The sequence below is a fragment of the Pan troglodytes genome, chromosome 2 (genome assembly GCF_028858775.2).
Source record: "Pan troglodytes isolate AG18354 chromosome 2, NHGRI_mPanTro3-v2.0_pri, whole genome shotgun sequence".
Taxonomy (NCBI): domain Eukaryota; kingdom Metazoa; phylum Chordata; class Mammalia; order Primates; family Hominidae; genus Pan; species Pan troglodytes.
The window spans coordinates 15,328,041-15,351,252 of NC_086015.1; the positions used below are offsets into that span (position 1 = coordinate 15,328,041).

The following is a 23,212-nucleotide window of genomic DNA, read 5'->3' on the forward strand; positions in this document are numbered from 1 at the left end:
CCTCCCATAAATTCTACCTACTTCTGTGACAGCAAATCCTACATGGTGGTGAAGTTATACATTTACGCCAGTCTATCTAGACTGCAGGTGTCTTGAGGGTAGGGACTGACTGTGTCTTTTATTTCTGTAACCCTGATGTGCCTGGTATATAGTAGACAATAAGTAAATATTTGCTGAAGGAGATTGTGAAGGCATGAAAATGGCCTGGTTGCCCCCTCGGTGCTGAGATCTGCTGAGAGGAGGCGCCTGGGCTCCCTCACTTGGCTTAGATGTTGAAGGGAGTGTGGCTGGGAGAGAGGCAGTGTGAAGTCGGCAGAGTGAGGTAACAACCCACTTCATTGTTTGGGGTAAGTGGTGCTGGGCCTGTAGGAAAGAAGAGCCTGGTGCTTTTCAGCTCCACACTTCACCTGAGAGTGAGAAACTCAGAGGTGCCTGGTAACCTGCCTTGATGCTTTTCTTCTTCTTGCAGATATGGGAATCCATAAAATCAGGCGCTGCTCTTGAAAAGCCTGTACTCCTCAACAAGTTCCTCCTCTTGACATTTGCAGTAAGTAAATGGGCTCTCGGTTGCACCGAGGTTGGTGAAATCCCCTGGCTTAGCCCAGTGTACCAGTAGAACAGTCTGCTCTTCTCTCCGAAGCTGCTACCTTCTGTTACTTAAATAATAGCTGTTAACGAAACGCTCATTTGATTAGTGGCCAGATAGTGCTGGCACCTATTACCAATGCTAACTTAATTCACCCCTATGGATCATACTGGCAGTAATTGCATAGTTTATATAACACAGGGCATGATAAAGTCAGGTTCAGGGAATGTGGTTTCATTGTTGCTAATGCCTTTGTTAAATACCATCCTAAATACCATCTAAATAAAGGAAAGGTGCTTCTGGATTAGAGGAGATCACACTGCATAGCTTGACCACAAAATTGCTTGTTGATTTTTTTTTGTTTTTTTAAAGACAGAAACATGTTTTCTGTAAGCGAAATCTAATTAAAATGAACGTTAAGGGCAGCCTTGAAAAGGAAATCGTATTAGGGTAACATGTGCTGCCCAGTGAAGAAGGGGTAGGATGTAGATGGAAGGACCTGGCCTTGGTGAGGGAAAAGTAGGGAAAAGGTAAGGGTTGATTATAGAGATACCAGCTATGCATGCATGTGCGTGTGTGCGTACACACACACACAGATACCAGTTATACACAGGCACGTACACACACACAGCAACACACAGATGTGTGTATATATATCTGTGTATATAAAACTAATTCATATCCTTTATTATTATATTGACTATATAACATTCTGTCAAATGTATGTTTCATAGATTCCTGTTATATATTTAGGTGGTTTCTAATATTCACTGTTATAAAAAATGCTAGTCTGGGCACAGTGGCTCATGCTTGTAATACCAGCACTTTGGGAGGCTGAGGCAGGTGGATCACTTGAGGCCAAGAGTTTGAGACCAGCCTGGGCAACACCTTGTCACTTCAAAAAATATAAAAATTAGCCGGGTGTGGTGGTGCCTGCCTGTGGTTCCAGCTACTGGGGAGCTGAGGTGGGAGGATCATCTGAGCCTGGGAGATTGAGGCTGCAGCATGCCATGATTGCACCACTGCACTCCAGCCTGGACAACAGAGTGAGACCCTGTCTCAAAAAAAAAAAAATACTGTGGTATATTGAAAAATATATAATATTAGCCATATTGATCTTTTCTCCTGCTCATTTTACTTCTTTAGAATAAGTTCTTTGGAGCGGGCATATAAACACAGTAATGTTGCTGTGTATTAAGTGTGCTGTTTCACCACAGCATCATCAGCTTTGGACATTAATCCTCTTTCCCACTTCTTTTTTTGGCAAGTTTTCCTTCCCTGACCTCCCACCGTTCCTCCTAGATTCCTAGATGCAGGGGAGGCCTCTGATTTATTGCCCAAGGCAAAGGAGGGTATGATAGCAATCAAACAAGGCCAGTGGGTGGCTATCTACAAGGAACACATTTTCTAACAAGTTATAATGCTTTCTATGTAATAGTGGAGGAGAGAGAAAAATGTTTAAATTTTTTGTCTGATTACTTGGCTCAATTTGGCATTAATAATCTGTCTATACGTTTGGGTAATTCTGTAGTTTTTTTTTTTTTTTGAGACGGAGTCTCGCTCTGTCACCCAGGCTGGAGTGCAATGGTGCAATGTCGGCTCACTGCAAGCTCTGCCTCCCAGGTTCACGCCATTCTCCTGCCTCAGCCTCCTGAGTAGCCGGGACTACAGGCACCCACCACCACACCCGGCTAATTTTTTGTATTTTTAGTAGAGAGGGGGTTTCACCGTGTTAGCCAGGATGGTCTTGATCTCCTGACCTCGTGATCCGCCCGCCTCGGCCTCCCAAAGTGCTGGGATTACAGGCATGAACCACCGCACGCAGCCTGTAGGTTCTTTACTGGGGTAAATTGTAAGCATTGCTAGTTAAAGATTTCTAGTTACTTGAATGTCAGTAGGCTTTCTGTACCAAGAATTCTCGTGGTAGAACATGCTGACAGTTTGCATTTAATGAGAAAAATAACATTAGCTCTTACTTAAAGTTTTAAGGTTTGCCTAGAGTCAGTATGTGTGTTGGTCTTGCTGCCTTGTTTACTGAGCATTCTTAGCCTGACTTAAAAAAAATTGTAAGTATCTACTTTTTAAAATCTTCAGACACCAAGGACTTTATGTTTAATTTAATGGAGGTCATTTCTATCCTGAAAAGAATCCTAAGAAATGCAAGCTTTTTGACTTTTGAGGATGACCTGATAAAGTTTCTTAGAATTCGTGAGGTCCGGCCGGGTGCAGTGGTTCATGCCTGTAATCCTAGCGATTTGGGAGGCCGAGGTAGGCGGATTGCCTGAGCTCAGGAGTTTGAGACCAGCTTGGGCAACATAGTTAAACCCCGTATCTACTAAAATTAAAAAAAAAATTAGCTGTGCGTGGCGGCCTGTAGTCCCAACTACTCGGGAGGCTGAGGCAGAAGAATTGCTTGAACCTGGGAGGTGGAGGTTGCAGTGAGCTGAGATCGTCGTGCCGTTGCACTCCAGCCTGTGTGACAGAGCAAGACTGTCTCCAAAAAAAAAAAAAAAAAAAAAAAGATTTTGTGAGTTTCTTCATCTTGAATTGTTTAACCTTTTACTAAATATCGGTTATGACAAATCATTTAAGTACAAAGAAGAGAAAATAATCTCTGGAGGTGTTTTTGCTTTCCTTCTGCTGTTTTTAGGACTCATAGGACTAGACAGTTCATTAATTTCAGCTTTGCAGTTCATTTTGCCATTGTGAAGAGGGAATTTTTTCTTAGTTGATCAATGAATAGCAGAATTAGAGACCGCAGAGATTACAATTATTAGACTTTCTCATCTGTACACATGATTACATATACATTTACATTTTAAAAGTTGTCTAGTATGATTTCATTTATATGAAAAGTCCAGACTAGGAAAATCCACAGAGACAGAAAATAGATTAGTGGTTGCCAGGGGATGAGAGGAGGGGGAATGGGGAGTCTCTGCTAATATGTATGAGATTTCTTTTTGGAGTGATGAAAATATTCTGGAATTAATAGTGATGATGGTACAACCATATCACTATACTAAAAAGAAACCACTAAATTGTATACTTTTTAACATGGTGAATTTTATGGAATGTAAATTATATCTCAATAAAAAGTCATCTAACAACCATCCAATTTTAATTCTTAGCAAGATTCAAGAAGAAATATTAATTAGCTACATAAACTGCATTCATATTCAGTGGTCACAGGCTTGTAGGCAAGCTGCCAAATAACCACATATGTCTGGAATGCTAACATGAATTTAATTAAGGCCCCAAAAGCTGTAGGAATTCTGAAGCAAGAGCCATTAGCGTGAGTGGGAACAGTGTCAAAGACAGCCTCACAAATCCTTTCCCCTGGATCTCCTACCCTGGTGGGGGATCAGTCAGATACACCCGTGAAGATGTAACCTCTTCTATTCACCCATCCAGCTTACTACTTAGAGCCTCTCCATGGCTCTAATCATGCACTCGCTTTATCTCTGCTCTGTCCACAAAGTGAGCTGCCTGGTGTCTGGGACTGGGGTTTATTCATCTTATTGTCAGTGTCTTATGTTTTGCCTTGTACATAGCAAGGGCTTGATAGTTGTTGACTTAAATCCACTAAGCCATTTCCAAAAGCAATATTGTATTATTTCAGGCATGCATACATATGTGAATAGCACAGCTTCCTTAATAACATGTAATTTATTTGATTGTGAAGAGAATGGTAACTGTTTGGAAGTTGTGCTTCTGTAGATAGTACATTAAGTATGTATGGTCAGTGGAAAAAAGCTTAAGTTTTGGAAGCAGAGTTCTGATCTCTTCTCTGCCCCTTGCCATCTTTTTTGTTGTTGTTTAGGTTTTTTACCCCTTTGTAAGATTCAGTTTTCTGTTTATAAAATGGGATAATAGTAATTACCTCCCAGGGGGGTTTTGTAGGTTAAAGGATGATGATGATAATATCAATTACATATTGCACATTTTCTGTTAGCAAGTGGCCAATAAAGTATATTATGTTTGTCATCATATTATTAGTGGTGGTATATGAGACTATTTTGGGAATACAAAAGTCCTTTATTTGATCATGAGTTCTGTTGGGGATGAGGATATTTGATAAGCTGGACAGACTTTGTTTGCATCAGCTTTGCTATCTTAATTGGCCTTGAGAAGCTACATTAATAGATGCATTTCACCTTAACTTAATGGTGCTATTCTAATAACTTATTTATACTTTTTTTTCTAGGATCTAAAGAAGTACCACTTCTACTATTGGTTTTGCTATCCTGCCCTCTGTCTTCCAGAGAGTTTACCTCTCATTCAGGGGCCAGTGGGTTTGGATCAAAGGTTTTCACTAAAACAGGTATCAACAAATAACCAAAATGCACATAAAATTGGGTTGAATGTGCAAGAGTAGTTATGTAGTTCTTTCCAAAGACAAACAGGCACTTCTCTGGATGAAGACGTGGTAACTGAAATCCTCCAAAGGTGGTACTAGGAGCAGACTTATTTAGAAAATGTTTGTAAAGTCATTTTTTTGTATATATATTTATATATGTTTTGAGACTGGGTCTCACCCCCATTACGCAGGCTGGAGTGCAGTAGCACGATCACAGCTCACTGTAGCTTCAACTTCTCAGGCTCAGGTGATCCTCTCATCTCAGCCTCCTGAGCACCTGGGACTACAGGCATCCCATCACACCTGGCTAATGTTTGTCTTTTAATAGATATGGGGTTTTGCCATGTTGGCCAGGCTGGTCTTCAACACCTGGGCTCAAGCAATCTGTCCACCTCAGCCTCCCAAAGTACTGGGATTACAGGCATGAGCCACCCTGCCTGGTCTGTAAAGTCATTTTGAAGATGTACTGCACAGTAATTTTCCAGGTTTTCAGTGGTATTTGGTGAAATGCTAAGCCAGTAAGGGGGAATTATAGGAATATTTCGAAACACCGAAAGAATTTACCAAAATGTGGTCTTCATTTTCAATGTGGGGAAACATAAGGCAGTATACTCTGGGAAAGAGTCTTTGAAACAAAACAGAAGGCATTCTCCTACCCTTGTACCAAGTTGCAGAACTTTTCTATCTGGAGCAGTACATGCAGAGTTAGTCGGTGACATTTGGGATAGATAATCAGTTCATTAGAGATGGTTCCCAGAAGAGCAGTTAAAATAATCAGGCTGGTAGAACAGAGACCCTAAACTAGAGAATTCTGATTGTTGTTAAGGCAAAGATTATGTGTCAAGATGATTTGAATTCTTGAAACACATCAATCACTAAAGCCCTGAATACTGAAGCCATCATTCAGGGAGCTCTCTTGGAGCTGTTCAGGGAGTAGCCATTATTGATTAAAAAAAAATTTTTTTTTCTTTGTTCGTACAAATCCGAGGTTGTGGTTTTGTGGAACTAATTTCCCAAGAAGAAATATAAGTAGGGAAAAAGGATTTTGGCTGAGGATTGACTGCTGGCAGGTATGGGGTTTCTTTTATTGAGGACAAAAATGTTCTGTAATTATTGCTGTGGTGGTTGCATAACCCTGTGAACATACTAAAAAAACCAACAGCACATTGCATTATGTACTTTAAATGGGTGAATTGGGCCAGGCACGGTGGCTCACAACTATAGTGTAATTCCAGCACTTTGGAATGCAGAGGTGAGCATACCACTTGAGCTCAGGAGTTCAAGACCAGCCTGGGCAATATCGTGAAACCCCATCTCTATAAAAAATACAAAAAAGTTAGCTGAGCATGGTGGTGTGTGCCTATGGTCCCAGCTACTCAGGAGGCTGAGGTAGGAGGATTGATTGAGCCCAGGAGGTCGAGGCTGCAGTGAGCTGTGATTGCCTGGGTGACAGAGCAAGACCCTGTCTCAAAAAGTAGTAAATGGGTGAGTTGTATGGTATGTTAGTCATGTCTCAGTAAAGCTGTTGAAGATTATGGAAAGGTTCGGGATAAAATTCATCAGGGGTAGATTCATGTTGGGTTATCATAGGAGAGAAAGAATGTTTCGTTACCGCTCTAAAACTCTGATTGACAGCTTAGGGAACTACCATGTTGTAGTCCCTTTGTGCCCCTAAGACACACACCACCATGCCCCTGGAAAGTGTTATATAAAAGCTAAGTGGTATTATTTGGAGGCACTTCTATGTTCACTTGCTGTAATAGAGTAAGAGGAGTGTGATCAGTCATTTCTAGTCTTCTGGTTTTAAGGTACCTTTTTTTTGAGTTAGTTTTTAGCCCAGAACTAGATATGTAATTTTCTAGAGAATAACAATGTGTTTTCTGTTTTCAGATTGAAGCACTGGAGTGTGCATATGATAATCTTTGTCAAACAGAAGGAGTCACAGCTCTTCCTTACTTCTTAATCAAGTATGATGAGAACACGGTGCTGGTTTCCTTGCTTAAACACTACAGTGATTTCTTCCAAGGTCAAAGGACGAAGGTCAGATAAACTTTGAGTATCATTTTATTATATAGTTTTTTTAAAAATCTGAAGTTCATGTTACAAGAGACCACTGCAAAATTCAAACTTGTTTAGATTTCCTTAGCCTTCAAAGGATGTTTAAGAACATTTCCTTATCTCTATCCTCTCCCACCCCTACAGTTATCGAATCAGCTCCTCTAGGTTTTTCTAGCTCTACTACAGCTCAGAATAATTTTGATACCTTACTCTTTTTGTTTGTTTGTTTGAGATGGAGTCTCGCACTGTTGCCTGGGCTGGAGCACAGTGGCACAATCTTGGCTTACTGCAACCTCTGCCTTCCTGGTTCAAGCGATTCTCCTGGTCAGCCTCCCGAGTAGCTGGGACTATAGGTGCCCGCCACCATGCCTGGCTAATTTTTTGTATTTTTAGTAGAGACGGGGTTTCACTATGTTGGCCAGGCTGGTCTTGAATGCGTGACCTGCCTCGGCCTCCCAAAGTGCTGGGATTATAGGCGTGAGCCACTGTGCCCAGCCAATACCTTACTCTCTATTAGTGCTAAAGTTATTTCCATTTTCCCTCCTGATGTATTTTACCCTCTATGTTTTAATTTTTATTCCCAGAACTACCCTGTAGTTCAGGCCCCTCATATCACACTCCTGGACACTTAGAATCTTGTTTCCATGTTGTGCAACACTACTGTAGAAGAATCTCCCTTGAACTACCCACATTTAGTGTATCATTCATTGACCAAGAGCATAATGGTGTCTTCCTTCTGGCTCCAAGCTGCCTTTCCTGCCTTATCTTCCATTATTTTCCTCATAAAGCATTGCTCCAGCTAATCTTATCTATTTTTCTCCAGAATCTCCATCCCCTTCCCGTCAGATACACCTAAAACTTTTTTTGTATCTTTGTTTTTCCTCATGTTGTATCATCTTCCTAAAACATGTTCTACTTGTGAAAACCCTAAGAAATTCTCTCTGTCTTATTGAAATTCTATCTCCACTGTGAAGCATTTTCATGGTGTGGCCATATATGATCTATCCCTATCTGAAGTCACTGCATTTATTCCCTGATCCTCATTTGCAGGTCCAGTACCTTGTACAAGTTTCTTTTTGTGCCATATTAGACTGTAAGCTCCAAGAGGGCAGGGCCCAAGTCTTATGAATTTGTGTCTGCATAGTGTCTAGTACTTGTCTGAGGCCCTCAATAAAATTCTTTTGAATGAATGAAAGAGTACTGTAAATGTCTTTTAGAAGTGATCAGATATATAGGAAGTTGTCTTAGCCATACAGGAGACTATGAATTAAAAATAACAAAGATTTATGAGTGTTATGAAGTTCTGAAATCAAATGGAATCATCTCCATAGCCATGTGAATATATCAGAGCTGAAAAAAGGAAAGACTTTAACTGACGGTCTGGTTATTCTTTAGCCTGAACTTAGGATGACTTTTTTTTTTAAAAGCACATTTTAAAATCAACTACGTTTACATTTTATTTTTCAGAGGAAGCCCACCTCCCCTTTTTTGTTGTATTTTTATTAGAGATGGGGTTTCACCGTGTTAGCCAGGATGGTCTTGATCTCCTGGCCTTGTGATCCGCCCACCTCCGCCTCCCAAAGTGCTGAGATTACAGGTGTGAGCCACCACTCCTGGCCCAGAGGAAGCCCTTTTTAAATTGAGGACTGAAGATTGAATTTTTATTAAAATTCTTTCCCCCAGGTGATTTCACAGAACCACAGCTAAATTAGTATAGCAATAAGACCGTTAATAATTTAAAGTCCAATCTAGTGTGAAGTCCTCTTGTCATAGCAGGCAGGATTAAATGGCCTGTGTTTGGAAGCGACCGTAGGTCAGGTTGTATGTGGTAAATAAGTGGTCCTCCCCAAAGTGCAGCTCTGCCAAAATAATGACAGTTTGAACAGTGCTTTACAATTAATTTAAAAGGGACTTTCACATACTTGATCTTTTTATGATAAGTCTGTGAAACAAGTGTTAGTTACTACCTGTGGTTAGTTAATTAGTATCTGCATTTTCTGTTTGAGACTCAAAGTCACACGACCACATTGTCTGATTCCGAAGCCTATTCCCTTTCTTTCTTTTTTTTTATTTTTTTTATTTTTGAGGCAGAGTCTTGCTCTGTCGCCCAGGCTGAAGTACAGTGGCACGATCTCGGCTCACTGCAACCTCCGCCTCCCGGCTTCAAGTGATTCTCCTGCCTCAGCCTCCCAAGCAGCTGGGACTACAGGTGCGCACCATCATGCCCAGCTAATTTTTGTATTTTTAGTAGAGATGGGATTTCACCATATTGGCCAGGCTAGTCTCAAACTCCTGACCTCGTGATCCTCCCGCCTCGCCCTTCCAAAGTGCTGGGATTACAGGCGTGAGCCACTGTGCCCGGCCACAAGCCTATGGCCTTTCTACCATTCCCTTGACCTTGGGGAAACTGCATAACTTTTCTTTGTATTAGTTTATCTGTTAAATGGTGATAATGCCACCTCCTTATAAGGTTTTGTGAGGATTAAACATGATAATGTGAATAAAATGCCGAGCACATGGTAGATGCTCAATATGTATCCACTTCCTTTATGTTTCAACAGCAGTATATTTTGAAAGACAACAAATCTCTGGGGTCTCCTCTGAAGTGCTCTGAGGGATTCACCAGTGCCCTGTCCCTGAGACTAACTGCCTGTCTGCTTGTCGGATTCAGGCACACTATCCTTCACTTGGTTAGGGTGGTATCTCAGGAAAGCCTGGAATTACTCAGCACACGTGATGAACACCTCCTTATGGGCCAGAAATTTTGAGATACAGTTATACTTGTTCTCACACCACCTAAGGTCTTCTAGAGGAGATGAGACATTGACCTGTGGAAAGTTAAGTAGAAATTCAAGTAATGGAAGATAAGTTCAGAGAATTGATACGGGTGATACTTTGGTTGGTCTTCTATGCCTTATCTTATTCTAGGAAAGATCACCAGAAGCCTTAGAGCATGACGGCCTCATAGGAGTTTTATAGCCTTCATGCTGCCTTTCCTACCTGTGGCCCTGAATGTTCCCGTCTCTCCTCCACACTGCTGTCCAAGTGCATTTTCTAACGTGTAAATTTGATCATGTAACTCTTCTACTTAAAACCCTTCTAAGGTTCCTGTTGACTTCGGGATAACGTTAAAACTACTTAGCTTGGCGTTTGAGGTCTCTTCAGTTCCGGTTCCTGTCCACCACTAGCCTCATTTGATATTTCCCAAGATACATCCTGTGATCTGGCTACCCCTGTGCCCTCCAAATGCCGCAGCTTCCCCCATCTCTCTGCCTGCAGACATCTGTCTGTCTCCCTTCTGTCACCTGGCTGCTGCCTCACCTACCTTTCTGATTCATTACCCCAGGAAGCACTGGCTGATTGCTTGCGCCATTTCATTTCTCTCTTCTGTGTTCTGGTAGCAGCCTCCTTCCTAGCACTGACTAGTCTCCAAAGTAATTGTTGATTTGCTTTTCTGCCTGCCCCATATCCCCAGCCTGTGAGCAACTTTAGCACAGAATCTTGTTTGTCCCCACTCTGCATCCTCAACATTTAGTGCAATGCTGGACACTTAAGAGACACATGATGTGAGAATGCTGAGAGGAAAGAGAGAGAATTGTGGACTGGTATGAAAATTAAAGAAGGTTTTTGCCGGGGGCAGGGCCGAACCCTAGAGAAATAATTTCTAGACATCATTTTCAGTGGTTCTTGCTTTTATTGCATTAACCTTGTTCACTCTCTTTAGCATGATTCCAGTTTCCCTTTGAGCCACGACATTTCCTTGAAGGTTTTCACCCTCTTTTTTCAAAAATAGGGATTCTTTTCAGTATGAAATCCTGCACTTGTGTTCTGGCTTCATGTTTTACTTGATTCTGCCCCCTCCTCCTCCTACCAGCACTTTGTTCCCTGAAAAGTCACTGCTGCTCTTTGAGCCCTGTGTCCTCATGTGTAGGATGGAGAAATGTTGGAATCCCTCTGAGTTTCTCTCTTCAACCTGTTTCTCTTCTGGGTTATCTCATTGTGCCTACAACTCCAGAAACCATTTCCTCCCAAGTAATTCAATTTTCTCCCACCGGCCTGAACCTCCCTCTGGACCCCGGGCCGTATTATCCAGCCACCTGCTTGCCTCCTTCTGCACCTTACAATCTTTGCCCCAAGGCTGGTCCTTTTCTGGCTTCATTGGCTCAGAATGATGCTGCTTCTATCCAGTCACACAAGCCAGAAATCTGGTTATCCTACCGGACAGCTGTCTTCCCCCTACCACCCCTGTGTCTTGTGGATTTCATGTCCTGAATGTCTCTCAGCCTACCACCTTGCGTTTCTTCTGCCACCACCTCAATCTCTGCTATACTGCAGCAGCTTCCTAACAAGCCTCCTTGTATCTACTGTGGGCCTCTCCAGTTCATTCCCATATCATCCCCACAGTTTTCCTTAGAAAAGCAGATCTGATCGTGTCCCTATCATAATGAAACACCTGAATGTCTTCTTCCCTGTGCTCTAAGAGTAGGGGCTAAATTCTTTAATACGGCCTACAAAAGTCTGTGTGGCCTGGCCCCTGTGGGCATCCAGCCCCAAGTCATTCCGTGTTCCCTGCCACAGGGCTTTTGCATGCACCTTTTGCCTGGAACTCTCTTCTCTCTCTTTTCTTTACTTCTACCCCTCCCTCCCCCTACCTCCCCTTTGCTCTGTTAAGTGCTCACTCTTTCAAGGAAACCTTCCCTGACCTCTATAAAAAGGTTTATTCCTTCTGTTGCGAGCTCTCATAGCACTGTGCATCCCTTCTTCTTTTTTTTTTTTTTTTTGAGATGGAGTTTCACTCTTTGTTGCCCAGGCTGGAGTGCAATGGCATGATGTTGGCTCACTGCAACCTCCGCCTCCTGGGTCCAAGTGATTCTCCTGCCTCAGCCTCCTGAGTAGCTGAGATTACAGGCATACGCCACCACACCTGGCTAATTTTTTAATCTTTAGTAGAGATGGGGTTTCGCCATGTTGGCCGGGCCAGTCTCCTACTCCTGACCTCAGGTGATCCACCCACCACAGCCTCCCAAAGTGCTGGGATTACAGGCGTGAACCACCACACCTGGTCCATAATTTTACATTTTCTTGAGTGATCTTTGATTAATATATTTTTCTCCCATTTAAATGTAAGCTCTACCAGGACAGGTGCCCTATCTTTGATTTCCCACCATTGTGTCTGCATCCCATGGCATCATGCCTGGTGTGTAAAATGCAATGGAAGGATGAATTCATGCATAAATGAGTTGTGAAGACTGGAGATTGCTCATGGGAAGCACCTGGGTCAGTGCCTGGCACACAGTAGGCCTTCAGTGAGTAGAGGGTAGCTCTTATTATTAGTTCATTGTAAGTGTTCTCTTTAATGTGAGCATTCTGTTGTCTGGTTAAGGCCACGTATTTTACAAAGACTTTCCCAAATTGTCTGTACACCTCAATTTATGTCTAATGAGTTACACGCATGGTTACTGGCGTGACAGGAGACAGAATACAGGGGAGGTATATGATCTGCATGGCTGATTCAGAGCAGGGTTTCTTAATTTGGAGTAGGGTGCAGATGCGTAATGTCTGGGAATGTTTTGGAAGTAATGGATCCTCACCCTAGAAAAATCCACATGTGCACACAGTTCTGCATCTAATGTCAGAGACGCACAGAGCGCTGACATGCCTGGAGGAAGATGAAGGAAAAGACAGGAGTTAGCCTGCCTAGTGGGGAGCCTATGGATTGTTAAGGTCAGGAGGTGAATGAGTCCTCTTTGTTCCAAGTCAGAGTGGGAGCTTTGCGTGTGGAGGTACTGTTCACTTGTGTGTGAAGCCTTGGCTGACTATGAGAGAGTGGGTACCTGCCCCTGAAGAGGACACATTGCCAGCCACCAACAGCTGGGACTGCCATGGTCTCAGTTTTGACCGTGTGACCAGCATGCAGCTGGTCACTCATACATGTTATCGCTTATCCTTACGTGCCCTGCAAAGTGAGAAGTGTTGTCTGCATTTTACAGATGAGATGAATGGAAAAGAGACTAGGGAATGGAAGCCTCTTCACATGTGAATGATCTTACCTCCTACAGTGAGAATGCTTCCTATAGTGAAAAAGGAAGCAGCCATTTTTTTCTGCTCAGCTCACAATGTGTTGGGGTAGAGTAGGAAGGCCAGACTTCAGTTCCCAACAGCTTAATGGGTCGAACCCTCTGAGCCTCAGTTTCCTCAGTGTGTATAAGCATACAGTAACAACACCCCCTTCCTTGTAGGTGGCTGTGAGAACTAAGAGTCATTAAGTTTCACTCACATGTTCTAATTGTTCCCACTATATTTTCTTAGAATGTTTTTCAGTTTTCATTTTCAAAGGAAAATTTTCTTTGATTAACCCCAGTTTCCAGCTATTCCATAAAAATGGAGTTTTAAGGTCCCGAGTCACACAGCCAACTCTGCCTTTACCAAAGGAAGGCACAAGAGAAGCCCCTCCTGAGATTGGCAGGGTTGCCAGTTCAGCAGCCCCCGGGACATCCAAGAAAGTTTTACCAGTTCACTGATGGTACGGTCTTTAAATGAAAGCTCAAAAGCAAATGCGCCTGTGATTGGTTTCATCTCACTTCTTGGGTGATGTATGGTTGTTACTGTGATTGCTTAATGCTGGAGTTCTTTGTCATTTATAGTTAAAAATACCTGTTATAACCCAGTATATGTCTTTGAATCTGCACCCACACATACACATAACAAACAAGACTTTTGCAAAATAATGCTTTCCTTTATTCTGTTTTATCTTTTTGAAAAATTCTAGTTGTGACCCAGTAAATGATTTAAGAATCGCAAATAGCTCACCACCTGCAGTTTGAAAAATGCTTTGTGACCATTTTATGACCATTTTGGAAATACTGGCAAATAAATGAACTGTACTAGGTGAGGTTCCATTCATTAGTTTTATTTCCAGCTATATATCTCTGTTTTTAAAATGTCGCAAAGGTTTTCAGCTACTCTTTTACATTTTTAGGTTTTTTTAATATACAAACTTTTTGTATATTTCCTTTTAATCCTGTGCATTTTTTAAAACTAAGATTGTACAGTATTTTGTTTTATTGTAGCATTTTAGCATAATAGTATTATATTCTACACAACATCCTTTTTAATGGATGTATGATAGTATTTTTACCAAGGTTTTGACATTTATATTTCTCATAATTTTTTCACTATTAGGGCTGCTTTGTGCATCAAATTTTTCCTCTTTTTCCTCTCCTTATCCCCTGTAGTTTTAATTATTTCCATAGAAAAGATGTCTAGATGTGGAATTACTGCGTTACAGAGTTTGAGGCTGAGCGTGGTGGCTCACGCCTGTAATCCCAGCACTCTGGGAGACCTAGGTGAGAGGATTGTTTGAGGCCAGGAATTCAAGACCAGCATGGGCAACATAGCAGGACTCTGTCTCTACAAAAAAATTTAAAAATTAGCTAGGTGTGGTGGCACACACTTGTAGTCCAAGATACTCTGAAGGCTGAGGCAGGAAGATTCCTTGAGCCCAGGAATTTGAGTCTGCAGTGAACTGTGATCATGCCACTGCACTCTAGCCTGGGCAACAGAATGAAACTGTCAAAAAAAAAAAAAAGTTAGAACATGTTAAGGTTCATAATCAGCGGTGTGCTGGTAAATGTTTAACAGCCAGCTCTTGTGAGGTAGGAATAGTCCTGATTTTGTAGTGTTTTCTTACTTGTATGGTACCAGTACTCCCACCATGGCCAATTGCAGGCTACCAGTGTGAAGTCCTGGAATGCCGAATTGAAAAGAGACGTTAACAGTTGGCTCCCAGAAGCCTGTATGGGCCAACTCCAGCACAACACTGCTTATCATAAATGTTTCCCCCAGACCCTGCCAGCTTCGCTCCTACCAGCTGTGTACCCTTACCAGGATCAGATGTTGTAGTATTGTACACATGTGTTAGGTTGAAAATGGGCCTTAAGTTCTTCTCTCAATGAAATGTGGATTCCACAGTCGCACTCCATTGCTACAACAGATCACCATCTTTCAGGCCAGTTCTTGTGATTACATTAAAAATAGCTCATAACATTGTCCCATTACCAATCTTTTGGGGAAGGTTACTTGACTCTTCTACTTCATTCAGAGCAGTTATTGAAGATTGAATGTTTGGGAAATGTTGTGTAATTTCAACAACATTAGCCTTTAATTCTAGGGCTTTAAAATCTGTGGACAAGAGCAATAGCCAAGGAGCAACAATTTATATGCTGTTAGCTGGGCTCTTTCTTCACTTAGTGATCTCTCCGCATCTTGGCAGCTGTCTGTGACTTTGAAGTGCATTAGGTATTTCAGTTTTTTCCCCCATACTTTAAAAACGTGTAATCTCCTTTGTGCATTTCCTGTTACATCAAGTGTTTGAGTTCTAAAGACAGCCATTTGTTAGATTAGCATGTTTTATGGGATCATTGTGGAACATGTTCTTGCTGAAGACAAGCAAGTTGGCAATTTTGCCCTCTTTTCTTTCTCACAGTGTACTTTTTCAGCAAATTGCTTGGCAGACTGATCATGACTGAATCATTTCAATGAATTGTATGCTCTCAGCCAAGTAGAAAGGAACATTTATTTCATAAAGCTTCTAAACAAAGTTTTTCTTCAGTTACGTTGAGCTTCTTTCTGCTGATTTGTATTACAAAAGGAAGTGATTTGCCCAAGTTCCCACAATTAATTTGTGGCAAAGCCAGTTCTAAAACCAGAACTCCTAGTCAGTGATTATTTATGAAAAATATTTTTTTAAAAATTCTGTTTAACCGTAGTATAAGCTGGCTTACCTAGCATTGTGCCAACTAATCATTCCTCCAATGATTAAGATAGATTCTGAGTTGATTGCTAAAGCACTTAAAGATTTTGGGGTCACTTTTGAATCATCAAAGAAAGATTAAATGATGTTCAGCTTAGTGTTAAATGGATTTTGTCATTTTCCTATTCGACGCCTGCCTTCTGCACTTATGCCTCATATGGGTAGGAAAGTTACCTTAAACCATTTTCAAGCTGACCTGCTTTTAAGGGTAAGTGGTAGATTTTCCTCCTTAGCAGATCATTCCTGCTCTCTATAGCCCATGTTAGGTCAGGTTGCTCTAAGAAACTTATTCCTAGTCTTTTCTGCTCAAAAAAAGATTTTTTTTTTCACTATTCTACCCCATTGCCTTTGTCCTTAGGTTAAGAAATATGCTTATTCTTTGAAATTAAGCATCCACTTGTAGCATCTAACATAATATTCTAGTTTATATAATTTAGATATCATTTAGTTCCAACTCTACATTTGCACATGATAAAGCCTAGACCCCAAGAATATTTGATAGACTAGAACTTATCCCTTTCTTTTCTTTGCCAGTTAAGAAAAAATAACCTTGAAACTGAAGACAGCTAACTATGTACAGTCACATGCCACATGATGTTTCGGTCAACAATGGACCACATATACGGCAGTGGTTCCATAAGATTATAATACTGTATTTTTACTATACCTTCTATGTGTTTAGATTTGTTCAGATACACAAATACCATTGTGTTACAGTTACCTACAGTATTAAGTATGGTCACATGTTCTCCAGGTTTCTAGCCTAGGAACAACAAGCTATACCAGGTAGCCCAGGTGTGGTGTAGTAGGCTATACAATCTAGGTTTGTGTAAAAACACTCTGTGATGTTGGTATGACGGTGAAATTGCCTAACGATGCATTTCTCAGAGTGCATCCCCATCGTTAAGCATGACTGTCGTGGTGGTGGATTGGACTGAACAAAGAGGTCAATGAAGTTACTGCAAGACAGTGTATTTATGTTGTTTTTGTAGTTACTATTTGTTGAGCGCTGGCCTCATTCTCAGTTTCTGTGCTAAGTGCAGTTAAGAATTATCCTATAGGCCAGGCGTGGTGGCTCACGCCTGTAATCACAGCACTTTGGGAGGCCGAGGTGGGCAGATCACCTGAGGTCCGGAGTTCGTGACCAGCCTGACCAACATGGTGAAATTCCGTCTCTACTAAAAATACAAAATTAGCCGGGTGTGGTGGCGCATGCCTGTAATCCCAGCTACTCGGGAGGCTGAGGCAGGAGAATTGCTTGAACCCCGGAGGTGGAGGTTACGGTGAGCTGAGATCGTGCCATTGCATTCCAGCCTGGGCAACGGGCGAAACTACATCTCAAAAAAAAAAAAAAAAAAAAAAAAAAAAAAAAAAAAATTTATCCTATAGTTGAGAAAATTAAGGCATAGAGAAGTTAAGTAAATTGCTAAAGGTTACACAAGAGCAAGTGATCCAGAATGTTTGATTAAGGGTCCAGGTTTATGAAGTCATTTGCAAATTGTAACTCAGTGTCTCTGTAGGAATGGCATTTTCTAGATTGATACTGCCTAGGTTCTTCCTAAGTAACCCATTTAATAGCCTTTGTGTGTTTTTTGTTGTTGTTTTTCCTTTGCTGGTTTGAATACCCTTTAGATACTCTGTAAGATTGAGCTTTGATATAGTCTGTGTTGTTTTGTGACCTATAGGGTATTTTCTTCTTAAACATTCTCTAAAGTTCTATGATTCTGGAGCCTGAAGAAATCCTTTGAAATGAAAGGTTCAACCCCTTCATCTTGCAGGAGAGAAAGGAACTTCCGCCAATGTCTTAGGATCAGTTAGCTGCAGAATTAAAACACATACCTGCTTACTGTTAAGCAAGTGAGTTTTTCACTACATCGGGCCATTTTCTAATTGTAAGCTGTTTCAATGTTTTGGAAGTAGAAATGCTAGTTTCTCCCTTCTCCCCCTTTTTACACTGGATAGAGCTGTAAATGCTGGGGTTTTTTTTTTTGTTTTTTTTTTTTGAGACGGAGTCTCGCTCTGTCACCCAGGCTGGAGTGCAGTGGCGCGATCTTGGCTCACTGCAACCTCCACCTCCCGGGTTCACACCATTCTCCTGCCTCAGTCTCCCGAGTAGCTGGGACTACAGGCGCCCGCCATCACGCCCGGCTAATTTTTTGTATTTTTAGTAGAGATGGGGTTTCACCGTGTTAGCCAGGATGGTCTTGATCTCCTGACCTCGTGATCCACCCGCCTCTGCCTTCCAAAGTGCTGGGATTGCAGGCGTGAGCCACTGCACCCGGCCTAGAGTTGTAAATGCTTTTTATGAATAAAAGCAATGTGAAGTTGAAGCGACGATTGCTAAATAAATGTAGTTGTCTGGCAGACGCTATCTGTCATGATTGGCAGAGGGGAGCAAAATAAAAAGATGTCCCTGATGGAAGAGTAGCAGGTGGGGTGGCCACATGGACCAGAAGAGCTCAAGGAAGACAACTTCTTAATTCGGTGGAAGCCCTGGACTGGAAATCTTGTTCTCAGAGTTCTCTCACTTCTCATCGGAAGCCCTCTTTTTTTAAATCTTACTTTCACATTCTCACCTAGGAGAATCCCAGGGTTAAAATGCCATGAGACCCTGTAATGTTGAGAAAGGAAAGAAGGAAGGAAAAGGAACTTGCTGAGATGCTGCATCACAGTTTTGTATGGAAGCTTCAGGTCTGCGTCAGTCATGCATCACTTTTCCTGCTCTAGCTGCCTCCCAGGATCCCTGCTCAAGATCTTTGCAGAGGGGGAGTCCATGTATTGAAGCCTGGAGAAATGTACTAGTCTGTCATCTATTCAATAGATACTTGCTGACTCTCAGGCACTGTGCTTAGGTAACTAGAGATGGAAAGATGAATACACTGCTCTTGCCTTCACAGAGAGTTCTAAACCAGCAAGACATCAAATATAACATGCATCCTGTGTTTTCTTTATTCTAAAATGCTTGTTTCTCCATATTTTAATTTTTCTACAGTCAGGAATTTCTTACAATTGTGTATATTTATGCAGTGAACCCTCTTTTAAGCAAATATTTTCTTCTTTTGACTGTAGACAGCTAGTGCTAAGATGATAGTGTACATAAGAATCACATGCGGTATTCACTGGACATGCAGGTATTGGTGGTACTAGAGAGGTCTGGGATCAGATTGAGTGTATGTATGTGTGTGGATAGGGTGTTGTGCAAGTTCATCAAGCTTCTAGGCAAATCTGATGCAGGTGGTCTCTGCTGGACCATACTTTGAGAAATTGCTGCAGACAATCAAGAAGTTTGTAACTTGCACATTAGAATCACCTGAGGATCTTTTAAAATAACCAGTACTCAAGCCAGACTCCAGATCGATTAAACCAGAACCTCTGGAGGTGGGACCCAGGCAGCAGTATTTTTGATAGCTCCCCAGGTGATACCCAAGCATCTTCAAGTTTGAGATCCACGGCCATTAGAAGGTTGAGGAGGAGCAGTGCTTCTGAAACTTCCATGGGTGTATGAATCACCTGGGTTCTTATTAAAATGCAGACTCTGATTCAGCAGGTCTGGGGAGGAGGCCGGGGATTCTGCATTTCTGAAGGCTCCCAGGGAAGGCTGATGGATGCATGCTGCTGGGGCATGGACCACATATTTGAGGAGTATGGGAAGATGTAGGGCCAATCCAGAGTTTTCAAGATAATGACAGTTCAGAGATGTTTTCTTTGGTCTGTAAGAGCACCCTCTCTAATACACCCCAAATTCAAGTCCATGGAGTGGACCAGCTGCATCAGAATTATTCAGGAGCCTGGTACAGATAAAGATACAGATTGCTGGGCTCACCACTGGAGATTCTGAGTCTATCACCAATAATGATATTAGTAGCTCTATGTATGTGCTGGACTTTTCATGTTTAGTATCAGCTCATTTAATCCTCACTACAGCTCTATGAAATAAGTAATATATTATTTCCTCCATGATTAAACTGTGGCTTGGAGGGTTGAGTACTTTTCCCTAGGCCTCATTTAGTAAGAGACTACTCAGCGTAGTAAGCTCTGTTTTTAAAAGTGCCCTAGATGCTGAAACCTTATCTCTGTGGGAAAGGAAATCTCAAATAAAAATATTTCCTGAAAGGATGACCATATCTATGAACCTGTTTGTATTAAATTAAATATGAATCTGTCTATGTGCGTTTAAGAAACGAACATGCATTTAGAAAAAAAAATGCTTCAATTTTAGGAATAAGAAAATTGTATATAACGGAAAAGGTAGCAAATATTTTAAAGAGTGTCTTTGAAATAATACAGTAAATATCTGATAAGACCATAGTAAAATTCATTTTCAGAGATTGAGCAGATGAAGACTACTTAATTGTCCTTCAAAAGGAAATAGAAAACATTTGGTACATCAATACAATGGAATGCCATTCAGCCATTACTCACAATGGTTATAGAACATTTACTAGCATAGAAGACAGTTCACAATACAATAAGAGATATGAAACAATATTTAGGCCAGGCGCAGTGGCTCATGCCTGTAATCCCAGAACTTTGGGAGGATAAGGCCAGTGGATTGCTTGAGGTCAGGCGTTCGAGACCAACCTGGCCAACATGGCGTAACCCCGTCTCTACTGAAAAAATACAAAAAATTAGCGGGGCATGGTAACACATGCCTGTCTGTAGTCCCAGGAACTAGAGAGGCTGAGGCACTAGAATTGCTTGAATCCTGTGAGGTGGAGGTTGCAGTGAGCCGAGATCGTGCCGCTGCACTCCAGCCTGGGTAATAACGTGAGACTCTGTCTCAAAACAACAACAACAAAGACACTATTTATAGCATGATCCCATGTTTGTTTCAAAGTCCTAGTAATTAAAATATATTTGTGCAAAGAATAAGTTCATGGGCAGTTACACACCAAGATGTTAATAGTTCTCTCAGGATGGTGGGGTTATGGGTATTCTTCTGAATATTGGTTAAGCTCCTACTTTGTGGCTGATACTATACCAAGCATTGTGGGAAATAAAAGGGAGTGTTTAGGGTGATTCCATCCTTACAGAACTAACTGGATCTAGATTTAAGAAAAATTTATCAGACGTGTTTTCATTTAACCCATGCTATGCTTATGAAGGAAACCTATGGGTCAATTTATGGTTCTCTGCCAGCAATTTCCCTCCCTCACCCCTACTCACTCTACATCCTTCCTTTCTTTCTTCCACCCATTTATCCATCCATCTACTTTTTTGTCATACAAAAGACATTCACTGAGTGTCTGCTCTGTATTTATGAAGGAGAGATGAAAAAGATACTTTCTGCTCTCCAGATGCTCTTTGTCTTCCTTTTATTAAAATAAACTTTTTATTTTGGGATAATTTTAGATTTACAGAAGATAGTGGCAAAGACAGTACAGAGAATTCCCATGTACCTTCACCCAGTTTCAGTTTTTTCTAATGTTGTCACATTATATCACCACGGTTCATTTGTCAAAACTAAGAAGCCAGAATTCTTACATTACTATTAACTCAGCTCTAGACATTTCCGATTTCACCAGTTTTTTCCTGCAATACTCTCTGTTCAGGATCCAGTCCAGGATACTACATTGCAATTCGTTGTCATGTCTCCTCCTTAGTTTCCTCTGATCTGTAATTGCTTCTCAGGCTTTCTTTGATTTTTTTTGATGACCTTGACATTTTTGAGGAGTACTGATTAGTTATTTTTATAGAATGTCCCTTAATTTGCATTTGTCTGATGTTTTCTTGTGATTAGACTGGGGTTATGGGTTTTTGGAAAAAATACCACTGAGTGAAGTACCCTTATCACCTGATATCCACATGACATCCTTGGTAACGTTAAATTGATTGCTTGGTTAAGGTAATATTTGCCAGGTTTCTCCACTGTAAAGTTACTATTTTTTCTTTGGAAGTAAATCACTAATTCCAGCTACCTTTAAGGAGGGGAAGGGTTAAATTTTGCTTCTGAAGAGGGCAGTATTTGCTTATATAGTTTGGAAATTTTCTTTAAGGAAGACTTGTCCCTTCACATTTATTCCATTCTTTATTTATATCAATGTGGACTCGTAGATACTTATTTTATACTTTGGGTTATAATTCAACATCATATTATTTATATTGTTGCACAAATTGTTCCAGCCTTGGCTATTGATAACTCTTACAGTTGGTGCCTGTATCACCTTGACATGCCCCAATTCATTTGTTTTTTGATTACCTCCTTCTTTCCTGGTATTATAAGATGCTCCAAGCTTCTCTTGTATTTTCCCTGCCTGAGCCTTAGAATTAACCATGTGTCCAAGGAGCCCCGATTTATTTTCTTAGAGAATGGTATTTAGAAGTCAGTATCTGGGTGCTGGGTGCTCATTGTCTTTGAAAGGAAGGAGACAGAAAATGAAAAATGTTATATACAAGGTTCAAAGAGCTATGAAAGCAGCAAGGACAGGCCAACTACTTCTGCCAGCAGAAGTCTTCACTGAAGAAACGGTATTTTAAATTGAGTAGAGTTTTCCAGATGAAGATCGGGATTGGAGTGGGATGGGAAAGGGGAGGGAGGAAATATATGTTAGCAAAATCAAGAGTAACTGGCTGTTTAACTTGATCTGACTGTAGACTTACATTGGTAGTGGCCCTTCTTTGATTTTCTCATTGCATAAAAATGAGCAATTTTCACAGATTATATTTCTTTGTTTACAAGAGGATTTTCTCTACAAGCTCTCTTGACTGTCCTCCTTCATTCCCCATCTTCCTTCCAGTCTTTTTTCCTTCTACATGTATTTAGCTCCTACTTTCTGTCAGGCACAATGCAAGGCACAGGGGGTGCAGACAAGAATTTGATAGCCCCTGCTATCAAGAAGTTCTGTAGTGCAGTGTGAGATCCTGTGGCTTTCTTCTCCTCCCCTTAGCCCTTTACCAGATGTTTAATTTTTAAGGCTTTGCAGAAAGCATAAAAAAGCAAAGAGGAAGTATGAGCAATGTCTGTATTGTGAAGCTGACATGATACTCGACTTACTCAGAAAGTCTTTTTTGTTCACAGATAACAATTGGTGTATATGATCCCTGTAACTTAGCCCAGTACCCTGGATGGCCTTTGAGGAATTTTTTGGTCCTAGCAGCCCACAGATGGTATTTACAAGAGTGTGTGTTTGTCTGTCTGTCTGCCTTTGCCAGTATGTGTTTTACAATGTGTCTGTTTCTATTTGTATCTCTGTTTTCCTAAATGCATTATTTTTTCATTTTGGGCATGGAAACCAGGTAATCAATAAATCAGTCATAACCCAATTTCCATACTAGTGAACCTTAAGCAGGTCTGTTAGGGACCTGCATACTCTGATCATTCTATGCTAAAGATGTTTTAGTATATGGTAGAGTTGGTAGCCAGAGGTCCTGACACAAATTCTGTAGCCCTCCCTTCTAG

General features: G+C 41.2%; 1 protein-coding gene across 25 annotated transcripts in view; it reads left to right on the plus strand.

Annotated features, from left to right (window-relative positions):
- The window catches only part of ATG7 (autophagy related 7), a 283,351-nt gene that overhangs the window by 36,309 nt on the left and 223,830 nt on the right, over positions 1-23,212 (plus strand). For 19 of the 25 annotated variants that reach the window (XM_016940476.4, XM_016940479.4, XM_024355330.3 and 16 more), the window contains 4 exons: positions 470-547; positions 4,791-4,907; positions 6,834-6,983; positions 22,832-22,920. In XM_016940476.4, the coding sequence (XP_016795965.2) occupies positions 470-547; positions 4,791-4,907; positions 6,834-6,983; positions 22,832-22,920 (434 nt within the window). The remainder of the gene's footprint in view (positions 1-469; positions 548-4,790; positions 4,908-6,833; positions 6,984-22,831; positions 22,921-23,212) is intronic. The other 6 variants (XM_054680375.2, XM_054680374.2, XM_063806605.1 and 3 more) reach the window with 2 other exon arrangements.